Source organism: Papio anubis, chromosome 5 (assembly GCF_008728515.1).
Source record: "Papio anubis isolate 15944 chromosome 5, Panubis1.0, whole genome shotgun sequence".
Classification (NCBI taxonomy): Eukaryota; Metazoa; Chordata; class Mammalia; order Primates; family Cercopithecidae; genus Papio; species Papio anubis.
Window position 1 is genome coordinate 54,384,854 of NC_044980.1, and position 15,480 is coordinate 54,400,333.

General features: G+C 36.3%; 1 protein-coding gene across 9 annotated transcripts in view; it reads right to left on the reverse strand.

The window, feature by feature from the left end:
- Positions 1 to 15,480, reverse strand: part of PDE4D (phosphodiesterase 4D) — a 1,533,637-nt gene that overhangs the window by 786,135 nt on the left and 732,022 nt on the right. The window contains exon 1 of one of the 9 annotated variants that reach the window (XM_031666722.1): positions 12,848 to 14,405. The exons of the other annotated variants lie outside the window; for them this stretch is intronic. Coding sequence (XP_031522582.1) covers positions 12,848 to 13,110 — 263 coding nt within the window. The 5' untranslated portion in view covers positions 13,111 to 14,405. Of the gene's footprint in view, positions 1 to 12,847; positions 14,406 to 15,480 lie in introns of those variants that run through there. 9 annotated transcript variants of the gene reach the window in all.

Here is a 15,480-nt window from a genome sequence, read left to right on the forward strand (position 1 = left end):
ACTCGCCAGCACCCATCAACTCTATGTTGTTTTTTTTTTCTTTGCATCTGTGCAGCTACCAGGTAGGAACTTAATAATTACAGTGTGGAAAAAGAGTACCAACATACTTTCTGCTTAGGGATTAGTATCACCTAATCCAAGTTCAGTGTTTTTACCTGCAACTAAGGGATTGAGAACAGAAGAACCTCTGCAAGAACAAATGTCCCTCTTCCTATGGTGGAAGTATCAGTGGTTCAGGTTGGTATATTAGATGGTTTGAGGTTGTACAAAGATGGTGTTTGACATAGCTGATGTGGCTTATTGAATTTTAAAATGTTGAATTAAATAAGGAGAAGGTTATTTCCTTTCCGAATCCCTTTCAGTCATTCTTATTACCTTAAGAAGAAAGACTTAATTGTGGTCTTTCATATGTCTATATTATTTGCTAAATGCCATTTTAAACAGAGAACAGACCTCAGCTCAGAGTTTTTGGAAGGTTATGGTTATCTAGCTAAATTTGAATCTATTTTGCCTTGCTTATTGTATATTTTTTCAATTATCTTCTATGCATAATAAATGATGCTAGTTCCAAATTACAGTAATATACAAAGCTTTATTTTTAAACATATGGCCTTTTAAATAAAAATATAAGTCTACTAGAAATATTAAATGCAAACAGTACAAATGGCCCACACCTAAAATTGTGAAGGTGATTCAAGAATGATCAATGTGTTAATGAAACTGCTATTGTTATTAGTAAGAAGGCTTTATTAAAGGAGGCCTGGTTCTTTCTATTCAGAGGAGAGCCGTAGAAATCAGCCTTGCGCGTTATCAGCCTGCAATTCATATATGTTTTAGTTATTAGTATCCATAAATCATATGCTCTTGTATTTGGCACTCACTCAATAGAAGGTCATAAAAAAATCACACTGCACAAAACAAAGCAAAATAAAACAAATACTATTAACCTAAAGAAGGCAAACAAGCAGGAATGATAATCCAAGTAATCTTATTAGTCAGAAAGTTGCTTACTTCAAAAGGTCAACAATACACACTTCACCATTTATAAATGTGAAATTAGTCATGTAAGAAAAAAAAAAACAAAACCTGGTACCCTAATAATAATAATATAAAGAGGAAGCTATTTTATTTTAATAATAGCTAATTTAATCAGAGGACTATCTCAAAAGAGTAATCGGGAAAAAAATTGGTCTGAAATTACTGCAATACAAAAATGATATATATAATATTTAACCATAGAAAAAATATTTACATTAAAATAATATTTCTATGCTAAACCTCTTCAAAAAGGTTTTCTATTATTTAATTTTAGTTCTTCTGAAGATCCACTTTGGAAAAATGGTACTTAATTCCTGCTAGTTAAAATTTCTCCAAATTAAAACACTGAAAATGAAACTATGAAGGGTGTTTTTATTTCAAATTTCTCCTCAAAATCTTGACATTTCTTTTGTAAGCTTAAGTGGTGATATATAATTTAACTGTTATAAATTCTAAAAGATAAGGATTAGTCATCAGAATTTAACAAGCTAGTTATTCAGTCATTTCCCAAGAATCACAGATATATTTACACAGATTTTTTTCAGAAATACAACAGGCATAAATAATTTTCAAAGTATAAACTAAATATTATTAAAATGCATGTATTTGATAAATTATTGTGACACTAAGATACAGAATCATTCATATACACCAAAGCCAACGATAGCAATCTATGTGCATGGAAACCCAAAACATACACACACACACACACACACACACTGAGTCATGGTGACAAAGTCCACACAAATGGTTAATCATTGAGTTCAAAGTTTCTTTCCACTATGGCAATCAAAACCAACATCACCAGGACTTCTAGTCTGGAAGGGTATGGATCCCCCTGGGTGTTCAGCATAAAAGGCACAGCAACAGAAGGTATGTTTCTCAATCAATCAAAAAACAACTATTCATTGAATGCATATTATACAGGTGGCACTTAGACCGTCACAGTGGATACAATGAATGATGAATGTGGAGGTTTTTTTTTTTTTTTTTTTTTTTGGAGATGGCGTCTCCTCTATTGTGCAATGGTGCAATCTCAGCTCAATGCAACCTCCACCTCCCAGGTTCAAGTGATTCTCCTGCCTCAGCCTCCCAAGTAGCTGGGATTGCAGGTATGTACCACCACGCCCAGCTAATTTTTGTATTTTTAGTAGAGACGAGGTTTTACCATGTTGGACAGGCTGGTCTCGAACTCCTGACCTCAAGTGATCCACCTGCCTCGGCCTCCCAAAGTGCTGGGACTACAGGCATGAACCACCGCGCTTGGCCGGTTCTTACTTTTTAGGAACTTACAGTCCAGCTACATATTCGAAATACAAACATGAACTAGAAGACAGCATAACATAGAAAATGACAAATAAATGTCAACACATTCAGTCTGAGAGCCCAAGGAAAGAAAGATTGCAACCAATGAAGGCAGGTAGTTTTGGCCCTGTATACATTTGCTTACAAAAACCAAAAGTGAGACCACCAACTCAAATGTCTCCACTTTGTTTGCTCTTATTAAAGCTTACACTTTTTAAATAATATATTGAATCAAAGAAAACAATATCTGAAACACTATTTTTGAGAAGAAAGACAACAACATTAGCTTCTAGGCCCAGAGATATTTCCATTCTAAAAGGAAATATCTCGAGTCAAAGAGACTATTCTATCATGTGGAATTTGGCATGAAGACTGGCAAAGTGGAAATGGAAGGATATTGTTTTGAGGTAAGATGGATCTTGGTCCTCCTCTATCTGGCCATGTAGGGCACTCAAAGACAGCCTGTGAGTTAGGCCAGATCTTGTTACCAAGCAGTTTGCTGCTCTGTTGCTTAGTGACTTGAACCAGCTGGCCATCATTCCCAGCTGGCTTTTCTAGAGTCAAACCTTAACAGATTTCTGACTTGATCTTTCTCCTTAGAGCTCAAGTATTTTATTTTTTCTTTCCCTGAATGATTGACTATAAAATTATTATCTGATTGGCTTTGTTTTTACACCTCTTATATAAAAACAACCCTGAATCAAATGTTCTCCATTGACCCCTTTTCACCAAGGACATATATTTCTCCTACACACACATATTTTTATAAGGATGTCAACTTCTATACAAGCCACATATGTAAACTAATAAACTGAGATTCCACACCAAAAAAGGGCTCTGTCTCTGCCCTTCTATTAGCTACCATTTTGTAAAATCTTTGAATATTCACTGTTATAACTTCAATATACATGCACGGTAGGGTAATAAATGTGAATGTGATTCTTAGCGCAAAGGAGGGTAACGCTGAAAGACACAACACAGAATGGAGAGTTAGGAAGACTTGGGTTCAAGTTTTAGTGCTATTGGTTTCATTACTGTTTAGCTGAAAGATCTTGGTTATGTAAGAATTTTTTCTGGGCCTCAGCAGCTGCATATGTAAAGTACAATTAATAATATTTACATCCAACCTTGGTTGTTTTAAGGGGTTAACGTACACAAAGTGCCTGACACATGGCAGGAGCTAAATCATTGATGTCTATGTTATAATTAATCTAAGATTGTAAAGTTATATTATTATGAACCTAAGTTTTTTTATTCCAAAATGAAATCACATAATTTCTTCTCAGGTCAACTTTTCAGGGTCTCCTTTTGAGAATAAGTGCCTCATCTGAAATACTTGGAGAGTATTTATATCCTTAAAACTGTACATAAAATGATTTTTCTATTTTGCTTATTTGCAGTAGAAGAGACTGATGTGTTAAGATGGTATAAAATAGAAGTCTAGTAAAAGAGAATTTTAAATTAGAATCTTTACAATGATCTATACATTTCCCTATTTGCTACCTAAAATTATGCCTTTCAGATGGCGGCCTAACATGAATACCACCAATACCTTCATTCTGAAGGCCCTGAAGCTTATTTATGAGTCACAGAATTATTAAATAATTCCATTTCCTGTTTTTACCCATGTAGCATCTACCGCACTCTCTTACAGCAGCAAGTTGGAACTTGTTTCTAATTGCTTATCTTAAATAGACTGTAGTTTGTTATCACTTTGTAAATTTAATTAGTCAGTACTTTTTACTTGTAAATGCCAAATGCCTTTATGACTTATTAATAGAGTCTCCCAGTCAAAAAGGTTGAATAACTAAGGTCAAGTATCAAATGGCCAGAAGACCTGGAAATATGTGATTTCAATATACTGAATGAATCACAGCTTTAAAAACATGATTTTTTAAAAAGCAAAACCATTAAAAAACCATGACATAATTTTGCTACATTAGAAATAGTAAATCTTCTTCCTGAAAGTGCTACTTGAAGAACAAATTTGGTAGCTTCCTATCTAAGAAAAAAAAAAAAAGTGCTGAAACTTCTTTAGTTACCTGAACACAGGAGCTTTTCAATTATTAATACATTTATACAAGAATAATTTTTTAAAAATCAAAGCCATGATTTACATTATTTTAACGAACTTTGAGGTTCAAGTTTTTATTTTCTTCTTATCAACATTTCTGCCAAGTTTGCAAGAAAGACGGTGTCTTCTTAAGAAGAGACTTTACCACCAGTAGCAATGGCTTCAGCTAGTATGAACAGGCTTCACATCTTTTCTAAGATAAATGTCAATGGTCATGGGAAGTACACATGAATAATAAACTGCGAGGTTATCCAATGTCTTCTCCACTTTTTTCTCAATGCCAATTGTCATAATCTAATCCCTGTAATTCCTTAAACCTGACAAGGCAATCAGCATGTTCTTTAAAAGGAGTATCTTCCTCAGGTCTTTTGATTTTGTGGGAAGCCAACAATGCCTTTCAAATGGTACAGGCACCCTCAATTTGCAGCACCTCCACCTCTCTTAATTCCCACAGAGGGCAACAGCCAGTTACACCACAAACACGGCTGAAAGTTAGGGCTGACTGGTCTTCCCCAAACATTCGAGCAGCACTTCCTGGTGTGCTTCTCAGATGATTTCCCCCAGAAACTTGCTCCCCATCTTCTGGTATTACACTTTGCCTACAGCTATCCTCTGGGTTCCTAGCTCCCAGGGGACTGGCAGCAATGCCTTCTCTGGGCATTTTTACCATAAGAGACAGAGAAAAGATAACCTCAAAGCTACGCAGGGCAGAAGTGAGAGAGATGGAACGAGGGAGAAAGAGAAATCACTAAATAATGGCTTTGAAAATCTCCTCAGTTGTTTGTGTGTGTATATGTGTATTTTTAATCTACAAACTCTAAGTGGCTGTATTTCGCTTTTATAGGTGACAAATGGTTTCTTTCCCCTTCTGTGACTTGCAAATTTATAATATATTTCTCTCTTAACAACCATAAAAACAACTACAGTTGTTGAAGAAATAATGACTCAGAAAGCAAATATTTACTTTTAAATATGAGCAATTTTATATCTAATGCCAATGCCTGATAAAGAGAAATTCATAGTAAACAAAAAATATGGCCAAAATCACTTATTTATCTTCCTAAACACATTTAAGATTTATTAAAAGTCTCCTAAAAGGCCTTTTGAAAATCCACCTAAAATAATCATTTTGTTGTTAAGATTATTACTAAGTACTTCTTCTACTGTTGGATATGTTTTAATTAAAAATACATATGTGTACACAAGAATTATAAAAATAATACAATTGAGTATTACCTAGTCGCCATAATTCCTAAAGATATCCTACTGCCTAATTTCACTTATGTACACGCTGGAACATTTTCCTCCATTTGGTGCATCGAGCACGGTATAAATTGATAATGTTTTCATCTAGTCCTTAATCAGGAATATAAGCCCCATGATATTACTTATATTAGAAAACTGTATTTGGTTTTAATCATATTTGGAATTAAAAATGTTTTTGAGAGATATATAATAATAAACCTGATGTATCTTAGTGAATGCCACCCATGAATATAAGTTTTTAATGGTTAATGTTTTCAAAGTAGCTTGAAAATATTTCACTATATAGCCTAAATTGACTGTTAAATTCAGGAAATTACATCTTCATTTCTATTATAGTCAAATGACTCAATGTTTTTCACTGTGACACTCACTTAGATTGGAGTGTGATACTGACAGCTATAGTAACAATATTTTAGGAGTATAAACAGTTGGGTTTTTAGAGGCAAATTGACATAGAGTTGTGCATTGCTTATTCGAAGTTCTGAGAAATGTGTCATTAGGCAATTTCATCACTGTACAAACATGTTAAAATGTACTTACACAAACCTAGATGGTATAGACTATTATACCTAGGCAATATGGCATAGCCCGTTGCTCCTATCCTACAAACCTGTACAGCATGTTATTCTACTGACTACTGTGGGCAACCATAACACAATGATTAAGTATTTGTACACCTAAACATAGAAAAAGTACAGTTAAAAATACAGTATAAAAGATAAAAAATGATATACCTGTATAGGGCACTGACCATGAATGGAGCTTACAGGACTGGAAGTTGCTCTGGGTGACTCATTGAGTGAGTGGTGAGTGAATGTGAAGGCCTAGGACATTACCACACACTACTATAGACTTTATAAACACTGTACACTTAGGCTACATTTAATTTATAAATATTTTTATTTCTTTGATGTAAGTTAACTTTAGCTTACTGTAACTTTTTACTTTATAAAACTCTTTTAATTTTAATTTTTTGGCTTTTTTGTAATAACACTTAAAACACTAACATTATGCAGCTGAACAAAAATATTTTCTTTATTTCTTTATTCTATAAGCTTTTATTTTTAATTTTTTTTTTACTTTTTAAATATTTTAAATATTTTTTGTTAGAAACTAAGTCACAAACACACATTAGCCTAGGGTTACACAAGGACAGGATCATCAGTATCATTATCTTCCTCCTCCATATCTTGTCCCACTGGAAGGTCTTCTGGGGCAATAACATGCATGAAGCTGTCATCTCCTATGAGAACAATGCCCTCTTCTAGATACCTCCTGAGGGACCTACCTGAGGCTGTTTTATAGTTACCTTTTGTATATAAGTAGGAGGTGTACTCTTTAAAATAATAATAAAATACATAAATAAACCAGCAACATAGTTATTATTAAGTGTAATACACAACTATATATGCTATACCTTTATAGGACTGACAGCTTGGTAGGTTTGTTTACACCAGCATCCCCACAAACACAAGAGTAATGCATTGTGCTATGACTTCACTAGGTGACTGGAATTTTTCTGGTCCGTTATAATATTATGGGACCACCATCATATATGCAGTCCATCATTGACTGAAATGCTATTACATGTGTGTACTCTTGAGCAGTTTAAAAAAATGATCCAGGTATATATATGTGCATGAATATGTAAGTATATAGGTATATATGTGTGTGTGTATATATAGAGGTATACATGTATATACAGATATATGTATATAGGTACACATATGTGTATATATACACACAAATACACACATATGTATACAAATACACACATATTTTATATATATATAATAGTCACAGCTCAATTGCTATACTATGTACTAAAAAAGAGCTAGCTGCTCAAGGATATATATATAAAGTATACATTGCTTGCTTTTTCTCATTTTATAGTATGGCGTATTATGGCAGATACATGTATCATCTCTCTATATATAAAACGGTAAACACACCAATAGGACACATGCATATGAAGTTAAAAGATAATGACATTCAAGGAAGAACACACTGATTTCAGGATCCTCTGAGAAGGCAGCAGAATAGGATGGGTGATAGCTTTAGACATTATCTGTAACATTTTATTCTTAAAAAAAATAAAAGAACTGATGCAAATGATAAAATTTTGGCATTTTAAAAATCTGGGTCATGGATATATAGATGTGTATTATAAAAATATGAAAAAATTATAACAAGTGATTATAATACAAGTTAGTTTTTCAAAGAATATGTGAAGATAACAGGTTTTATGATTTAAATATGGCTAAACAGCAACTTTTAAGTTCCCAAAGACTGAAAACCAGCATTTCTACCTTGTTCTTCTAAAACTTTATTTAGGCCTAACCCCTCAAAACTATTCTTAAAATTAAATGAGGAGAAAAGCCTGAAGAATATGAAGAACTTCCTAATTTCAATTTTCCTGAAATAAACTAGTACTGGAAGTTAAGTTTTCTTCACCAGAGATTCCACTGACTTTGTAGTTCCTGCTGATGACAGAGGGACTCCCCTACCAGATGAAGTCTGAGTCATGTCTATAATCACTAGAACTACAAGGTATTATATATTAAGTAAAAGCAGTCAGATTAGTGAAAAGCAGAGACACAAGAGAGTTCTAATCCTAACAGATAGTGCCAGACCAAAACCAGTGCTCAACACATACTAGCTAGTGATAAAACCATTACTAATAAGCATTGAGAGTATCAGAGACAAGAGGTGCAATAGAAATCTGTTCCTTGAAAGAAGGAACAGATTACTTCCAGTTGGGAGAACTGCAGGAACCTTTTAGGAAAAGCAGGAATTTGAAAGATGTATTTTTGCAGTAGGCAGAGAAGAGACACCAAACCCCACAGTTCTGCCTCAGCAGTATCTCTCCTTTCTGTCTTCTCCTTTCCTACAGTAATAAAACTGACATACACTCATTTCTTTCAACTCTTGTCTCTTCACATATATTCCCTTCACTTCACTCTAATTCATCCACAAATGACTGACAGAAATTTAAACATGATCCTAAAGGTTTATATCCAAGGCTGGAATAATGGGCATAGAGTGCATTTAAAAAAAAAAAAAAAAAAAACTAACTTATAATGACACCCGCTAAGGGTCCAGCCCTGTGCAACCACTTTAATTTATACATAATTGTATTTAATTAAACCACAACCCCCAATAGATACTATCCCCAGAAAACTGAGTAACAGGCAAACTGAAGCACACGTTAAGTAACTTGACCAAAGTCACACAATTACTAAATGCAAAGTAAGAATTTAAGTTTAGCCTCTTTTCTAACTGCTTTGGTGCTCTCTGAGTGACACAACACCTAGAGTATTGTGTCAACTCAGTAGCTATTCTTTAAATGGATCATGAAAACCCAAGTGAAGTCTAGATAAAAAGTACCAAGATTAATCTGGTAAATATAAATATAGCATATAGAAATGAAATAACAGGATGTTTACTTAGGAAAAGATAAGTCCTTTTTTTTTTTTTTTTTTGAAACAGAGTCTCACTGTCACCCAGGCTGGAGTGCAGTGGCACAATCACGGGTCACTGTAACCTCCGCCTCCTAAGTTCAAGTGATTCTTGTGCCTCAACCTCCTGTGGAGCTGGGATTACAGGCACACATCACCATGCCTGGCTAATTTTTTGTATTTTTAGTAGAGACGGAGTTTCACCATGTTGCCCAGGCTGGTCTCGAACTCCTGAGCTCAGGGACTCCACCCTCCTCAGCCTCCCAAAGTGCTAGGATTATAGGCATGAGCCACCATGCCTGGCAAAAGAAGTCTTTTTTTTTTTTTTTTTTTTTTGAAATGGAGTCTCACACTCTCTCCCAGTCTGGAGTGCAGTGGAGTGATCTCGGCTCACTGCAAGCCTCCGCCTCTCGGGTTCACACCATTCTCCTGCCTCAGTCTCCTGAGTAGCTGGGAATACAGGTGCCTGCCACCACACCTGGCTAATTTTTTGTATTTTTAGTAGAGACAGGGTTTCACAATGTTAGCCAGGATGGTCTCGATCTCCTGACCTTGTAATCCACCCGCCTCGGCCTCCCAAAGTGCTGAGATTACAGGCATGAGCCACCACGCCTGGCCAAGAAGTCTTTTTTAAGAGCATGAGAACACTAAAATACTGATTAATGAATTTGTTTAGCAGACATTTATTAAGCATCCACCATTGACCAGCCATCATGCCAAGCATGAGTATACCAAGATGAATGAACAGGGCCCTGGTTCTCTGGTGGGTTACTCCAAGCCACTTGCCTTAAGGGCTTCATAATGGAAGGGAGCAAAAATTCAAGCTGTAGGATTCCCAAAGCAGATCTTGGATCCATGGATGATAGTTACAGGGAAGAAGACCTCAACCGTTTAGAAGCAAGGTCTTTCCAATCAACAGCCCTGTCAAACAACAGAAGTGCTTCTGTATAATCTTCATCAAGGAGGTTTGACGAAAGGTTCAAGAACTTGTTATTACAAGATGTTATTCTATAAATTCAACTATGGCATACAGGGTAAATCAGATAGCCCTTAACATACTATCTAGGCCTGCCTCATAAAAGCTCACACATGCCATCCTCTTTCATGGTCTTTCTCCTGATTCATCTGAGCCTGGCAACCTTGGGAATCACATGTTGCAAATAATGGAACCACAGGATGGTAGAATTCCAGGTCCCTGAGGCACCTACTGGCTAGGGCAGGCTGCCTCTCCACAAAAAGCAGAAGCAAGAAATTAAAATTCACTATGTCAATCCGATTAGATTTGGAGAATATTCTGTAGAACAGCAAGATTATCTTAGCTAAAACAGATGTCTTCCAATATTACTGATTTATTCTACCGTGGTATAAATTATTGGAAATCAACAAATGGTTCTTGCTCAACTTTCTAATAATTAGGTACAGAATAAACATGTTAGACTCAGTAGGCATTAAATGTATGCATAGCGAATGCAGGGGAATACTGGGAGCAGGAAACCAATACTGTGAGGCAGAACATTGTTGTAGCAACAAATTAGATACAAATATATTTATATTTATGTCAGAACAATTTGAAACATATTTTCAAAATTCTCCATAGTGCTTAGTACAAACTGTGAAAGCAAAAATGAGATTTTTTGTCAAAAGATGCCTGTGGATATTATGAACGTCCTGGGGCTCATTCAACCAGTATGGAAAACTTGAGATCCTCTTTCCAACTCCCTTGCCTGATGGTTTTAGTCCATAGGGGAAACTGTTTCCTTCTGAGTTACTGAAAATCAATACCATGATTTTTATTTCTGGTTTCCATTGCTCTCTTTATGCCTTTCTTACTGGGCTGTGTGACCTGATACACTAAAATGAAATATTGATAGAAATTGTACTCTTGAAGTTTTTCCAAACAGCACCAGAAAAGGAAGTGCCAGAAATGTCAGAAAAAAGCCTATTTTCATGGGATTTCCTGCCTTCGTTACATCCCGACATGTCTAAATAGTTCAGATAACCTCCAGCTGAACTCTAGGTTGCTCCACTCAGACTGAAATCAAACAGCTGAGTTGAGGGCCACTCATTCAGCAATAGGTGCAATTTAAGAACTGCAGTGATAAAGCAGTGCAACCAAAAGGGACACTGGACACGGAAATTCTGGTCCTGGCTCCATAGAAACTCAAGCCAGCTCTCCTGCTCTGGTACTCGATGCCTGGCCTTGAGCCAACCTTCTCCTTCAGTGCATCTCCCAGTGTTTATCCATGCCTTTCTTTAATTCACTGCTTGTTGCTCACAATTTTTTTCCAAAAAAATAATAATAATAATAATAAAATCTTCCTCAAGGAGAATTCATCATTTCCCAATAATTTCTTTAAGACAGAAAAAGTCAATGTTTGTCTCACTCCTCTTACGGCCATTATATCTACTAAACTCAGAAATGACATCTAGATGTTAAAATCTTGGGAGACAATAAGAACACTTCCCAATCAGAGATCCAGCTACCTAAAACTAAATTTTTGAGGTTGGACATGTCTTCGGGTGTGACATACCATTTATTTCCTTTGTCATTGACTTTCATCTATAACATTAATGCATTCCTGAGCACGGTCTTCTCACTAGTTTAGATTTTAATTCCTTTTACTTTTTGCTGCTTTCCTCCTAAAAGCCTTGTTTCTGCTTTTTTTTTTTTCCTATTGTTAACATACATACTCTTGGGTTGTTATGGCAAAACTGTATAAAAAGTATTTAGTCATAGTTTCTCAACTAACACATTCCTTTTTGTTATGCTGTTTTCTTTATCATAATTTATACTCATCAAAATGTAGATGTAGTGCATAGAATCAGACTCATTGCTCAGAGCTTGGAATGGCTTCTGCTTAGGTAGAAACTCCAAATAAGCTCACACGATGGTCTGTTTTAATATTTGGGTTTTTCTTTTTTTTTTTTTTTTTTTTTTTCTTTTTCTTTTTCAAGAGCAGGAAAAACTCAAGAATCCTCCAGAAAAATACATGGAAGCATATGCATGAAACAAATTCACCTATTATAAAGAAGATAAAAATATTCACAAAGAAAATAAAAAGATTGGCAAAATATTCTAACAATCCAAATTCAGAGAACACAACAGTACTACCGAGTACCAGCCGGCAACTTTCTGCGTAGAATTCCTAATCCCTTTCTTCTTTCCTTTGGAAAGGCATGTTTAAGATTATAAACACTGTATATCAGAGTCAGGAGTGAGGAAGGACTTTATGAAGACACACCATTACACACACACTATACGTGTCTCTGTTCAAGTGGGGATCATGCAGAAAAGAGAGCAAGCTATGATCCTCCTCCCCTCATTTCTGGTCCTTTCTTTCCTCAGCTGTTGGGGAACCTGGTAGGGAAATTAGTTTAAGAAATCAAAGAAACGCCACCACATAAGTATGGGAGTAAAACTGCATTCTTATTTGACATCTGGCATCCAATTTTCTTGTAGGAACTTGCAATAGGAATTGAACTTTGAGAACCACCCACCTCAACCACTCCTAGTACCAGTCTCCAGGATTCTTGCCCTGACTTGGACATTTGTGGGATTTATGGTTAAGGGAGATTACTTGGCGAGAAATCCCAGGTGAGGAATGATGATGGTCCTCCCTCCCTATCCCCAAAATTAAAGGCGCGAGGAGCTGGAATCCCCGAAGGGAAACGGCCACCATTTCTGCGTGGTCTGCGCAAACCTTACCACGTATGTGCCACCGTGAAACGCCGCTGTTTGGGGATGTTGCTGCTGAGAAGCATTCTGCGCAGGAGCCTGGGGGAATTTCTCGGAGAGATCACTGGAGAGAGCTTGGGAGAAACCGATTTCCTCGCTGTCTTGGACTTCTCATGCTGCAACAGGTTTTCTCGCAAGGATTTCACAAGGTCCTCGTTCAGCCACGGGTTTGGACAATGCGGATTATCCACTTCAGGTACTGTTAAGGTGTCCGGGCTTGTCTGCTGAGCCATTTTCCTGGTCAACTTTGTACAGTTGGCAAGAATCCAGAGCAACGTGGTTCCCTCGCTCACGGTCCGGGAAATGTCCAGGGAAGCAGGTCGGAGCCTGCTGCTGTTAGTGCATTCAGTCGCCTGCCTCAGTCTCTCTGTAGAGCTGGGGCTGGGTGCAGAGGAGGCGAGCGCACTCCTCCGCGGAAGCGTATTAAACGTCACCCCTCCTCTCCCAAGCCCCTGCCAAAGATCACTGACAAGCTCGCATAGCAAATGAACATGGAGGGAAAGCACCGCGCTCGCACAGCTTTGTCCGTGCTACAAAGCAGCCTGTTAAACTATTGGAACTAATGCGCCGCAGCTGCTCGAGTGACTTCTGCTGCTTATGTACATAAAAAGTCCTGGGGGGAGGGCTTAACCATCAGATGCCTGCTGCTGGGTTGTTTGGCTCGTCTTTCCATTTGCTTATTCCTGAATCCAAAGGAAAGAAAAACTTTGAACTTGACCTTCCTCTCCCGCAGGGCTATTTATCTCCCTACAGTCCACGTTCATAAAAGAAAATTGCCAATCTTTTGTTTTTTTCTCTCTCTCTTTTTAATGAGAGAAGAATAAACAAGCACTAGCTACACAAGAAGTGCTTCCCTGCTTACTAAGCTCAATCTGATGAACCACATAAAACAAATCCCATGAGAATAAAATTTGCTTTTTCTCCCTCTGTCTCTAGTTAGAAGCCAAACAAACAAAAGGTTTCAAAATACTACACATGGAACGCTTTACAGGTTGCAGTTGTGTTCTACAACCTTATTAATTACGGCCCTTGCAAAGAACCAACACTATTTAGACCCACAAATGATATATGTTCTCTCTTTGCATTTAAACTAATGCCCCTCCAGAAGGACAGATTGTCTTCATAAGAGTAGTTGAAAATGATTTTAAAGTTTCAATTACTATTTGTGATATATACAATTTTATGTATTCAACTATAAGAGGGTGGAATACATCTAGCTTTTCGTGATTTCCTTTACTGCCTTTTAATGTAAGATTTTTATGTGTGATGAATAGAGCTTCAACAGACTTATTCAGAGAGGGCTTAAAAGAAATTATTTTGCAACTGGAAAAAAAGTAAAAATGTTGTAACAAGAAAGTATGAGGTAAAGCCTGTTAAATATCATTTATGTGGACACTAGAAGTGCAGACATTAAACAGCATTGGAAAGAAATTCAAACTTTTGCGTAGGGAAGTTCCGAGTAGCTTAGCGATGCTACAGACCATGCGGGATTGAAATAGAATCACATTTCTCAGGCTCTAAGAATATTTTATGTTTTTTAAAAACACAATAACTTAGGGAGCTACAAAATGCATCCAGAAAAAAAAAAAAAATGGAGACTAGAATGATTCTTTTTGTTTCCTATGATTACTATTAGGTCAATTTTTAAAAGTTTCTCCTGTCACCCTGCCCCCTGGTTGCTCCACTGTAAGTTTCAATTCCTTGCTTTTTAAATGTTTACAGAAAAACATACTCTGAGGTTCTACTCACAGAAGCACAGGGTCAACCACTTGGTCCATCTTTCCCGTTAGTGTGCTCACAACAATTCAATGACACATGTGTGCTATGACTTCATCAAAAAACGTTAGACAAATATTTGAATTTGAAGAATCAAGGTATGATTATTCTTATTCTCATAATTTTTACCAATATAAAAGTTTTCATCACTTTGCATTATTAAGTGGCAAAATATGTGTGTGCGTGTGTGTGTGTATTATCTATATATATACCATATTTCTATAAAGTGGGCTGAGGGACTGACAATGGCCTTAGAAGTTGTGCAAAACAGGTGTGCAATGCTTGCCCTCAAGGAGCTTGTAACCTAATGGAAACGATTGGATAATGCTTAGAAAAAGATACCAGAACAACTGGAAAGTGAAATAATCAGATATAGAAAAGTACAATGAAAATGAAATGCATATGTGATGAGGAAATTCTGGGTAAAGTAAAGCTTAAGACGGGAAGGTTCAGAAATTGATGGAAAGAAGGAAAAGAAAAAAGTGCACTTTAGGAGGAAAAACTAGAATGTACAAGCACAATTAAAAATGCATTTGTGCATGTTTTTAGTTTTGTGGAAAACAAAACAACAAAAAAAAAATTAAAGGCTCAACAGTCTGTAGATACAAAGCCTGTTCAGGTTCAAAGAAATAAAAAATTCAGTTGATATAGGATAAGTGAGAAAAACTAATATGTATTAAACTGAAATGGCAAAAAAAAAAAATTGTTTTAGAAAACATCTCCAGTTTCTGAAGACTCAGTTCCATTCAACAAACATTTATGGGCATTTATTTTTTGCCAGGCACTATAATGGGTGCTCTAGGGTATTTAAAGATTAGCTTGGCCAG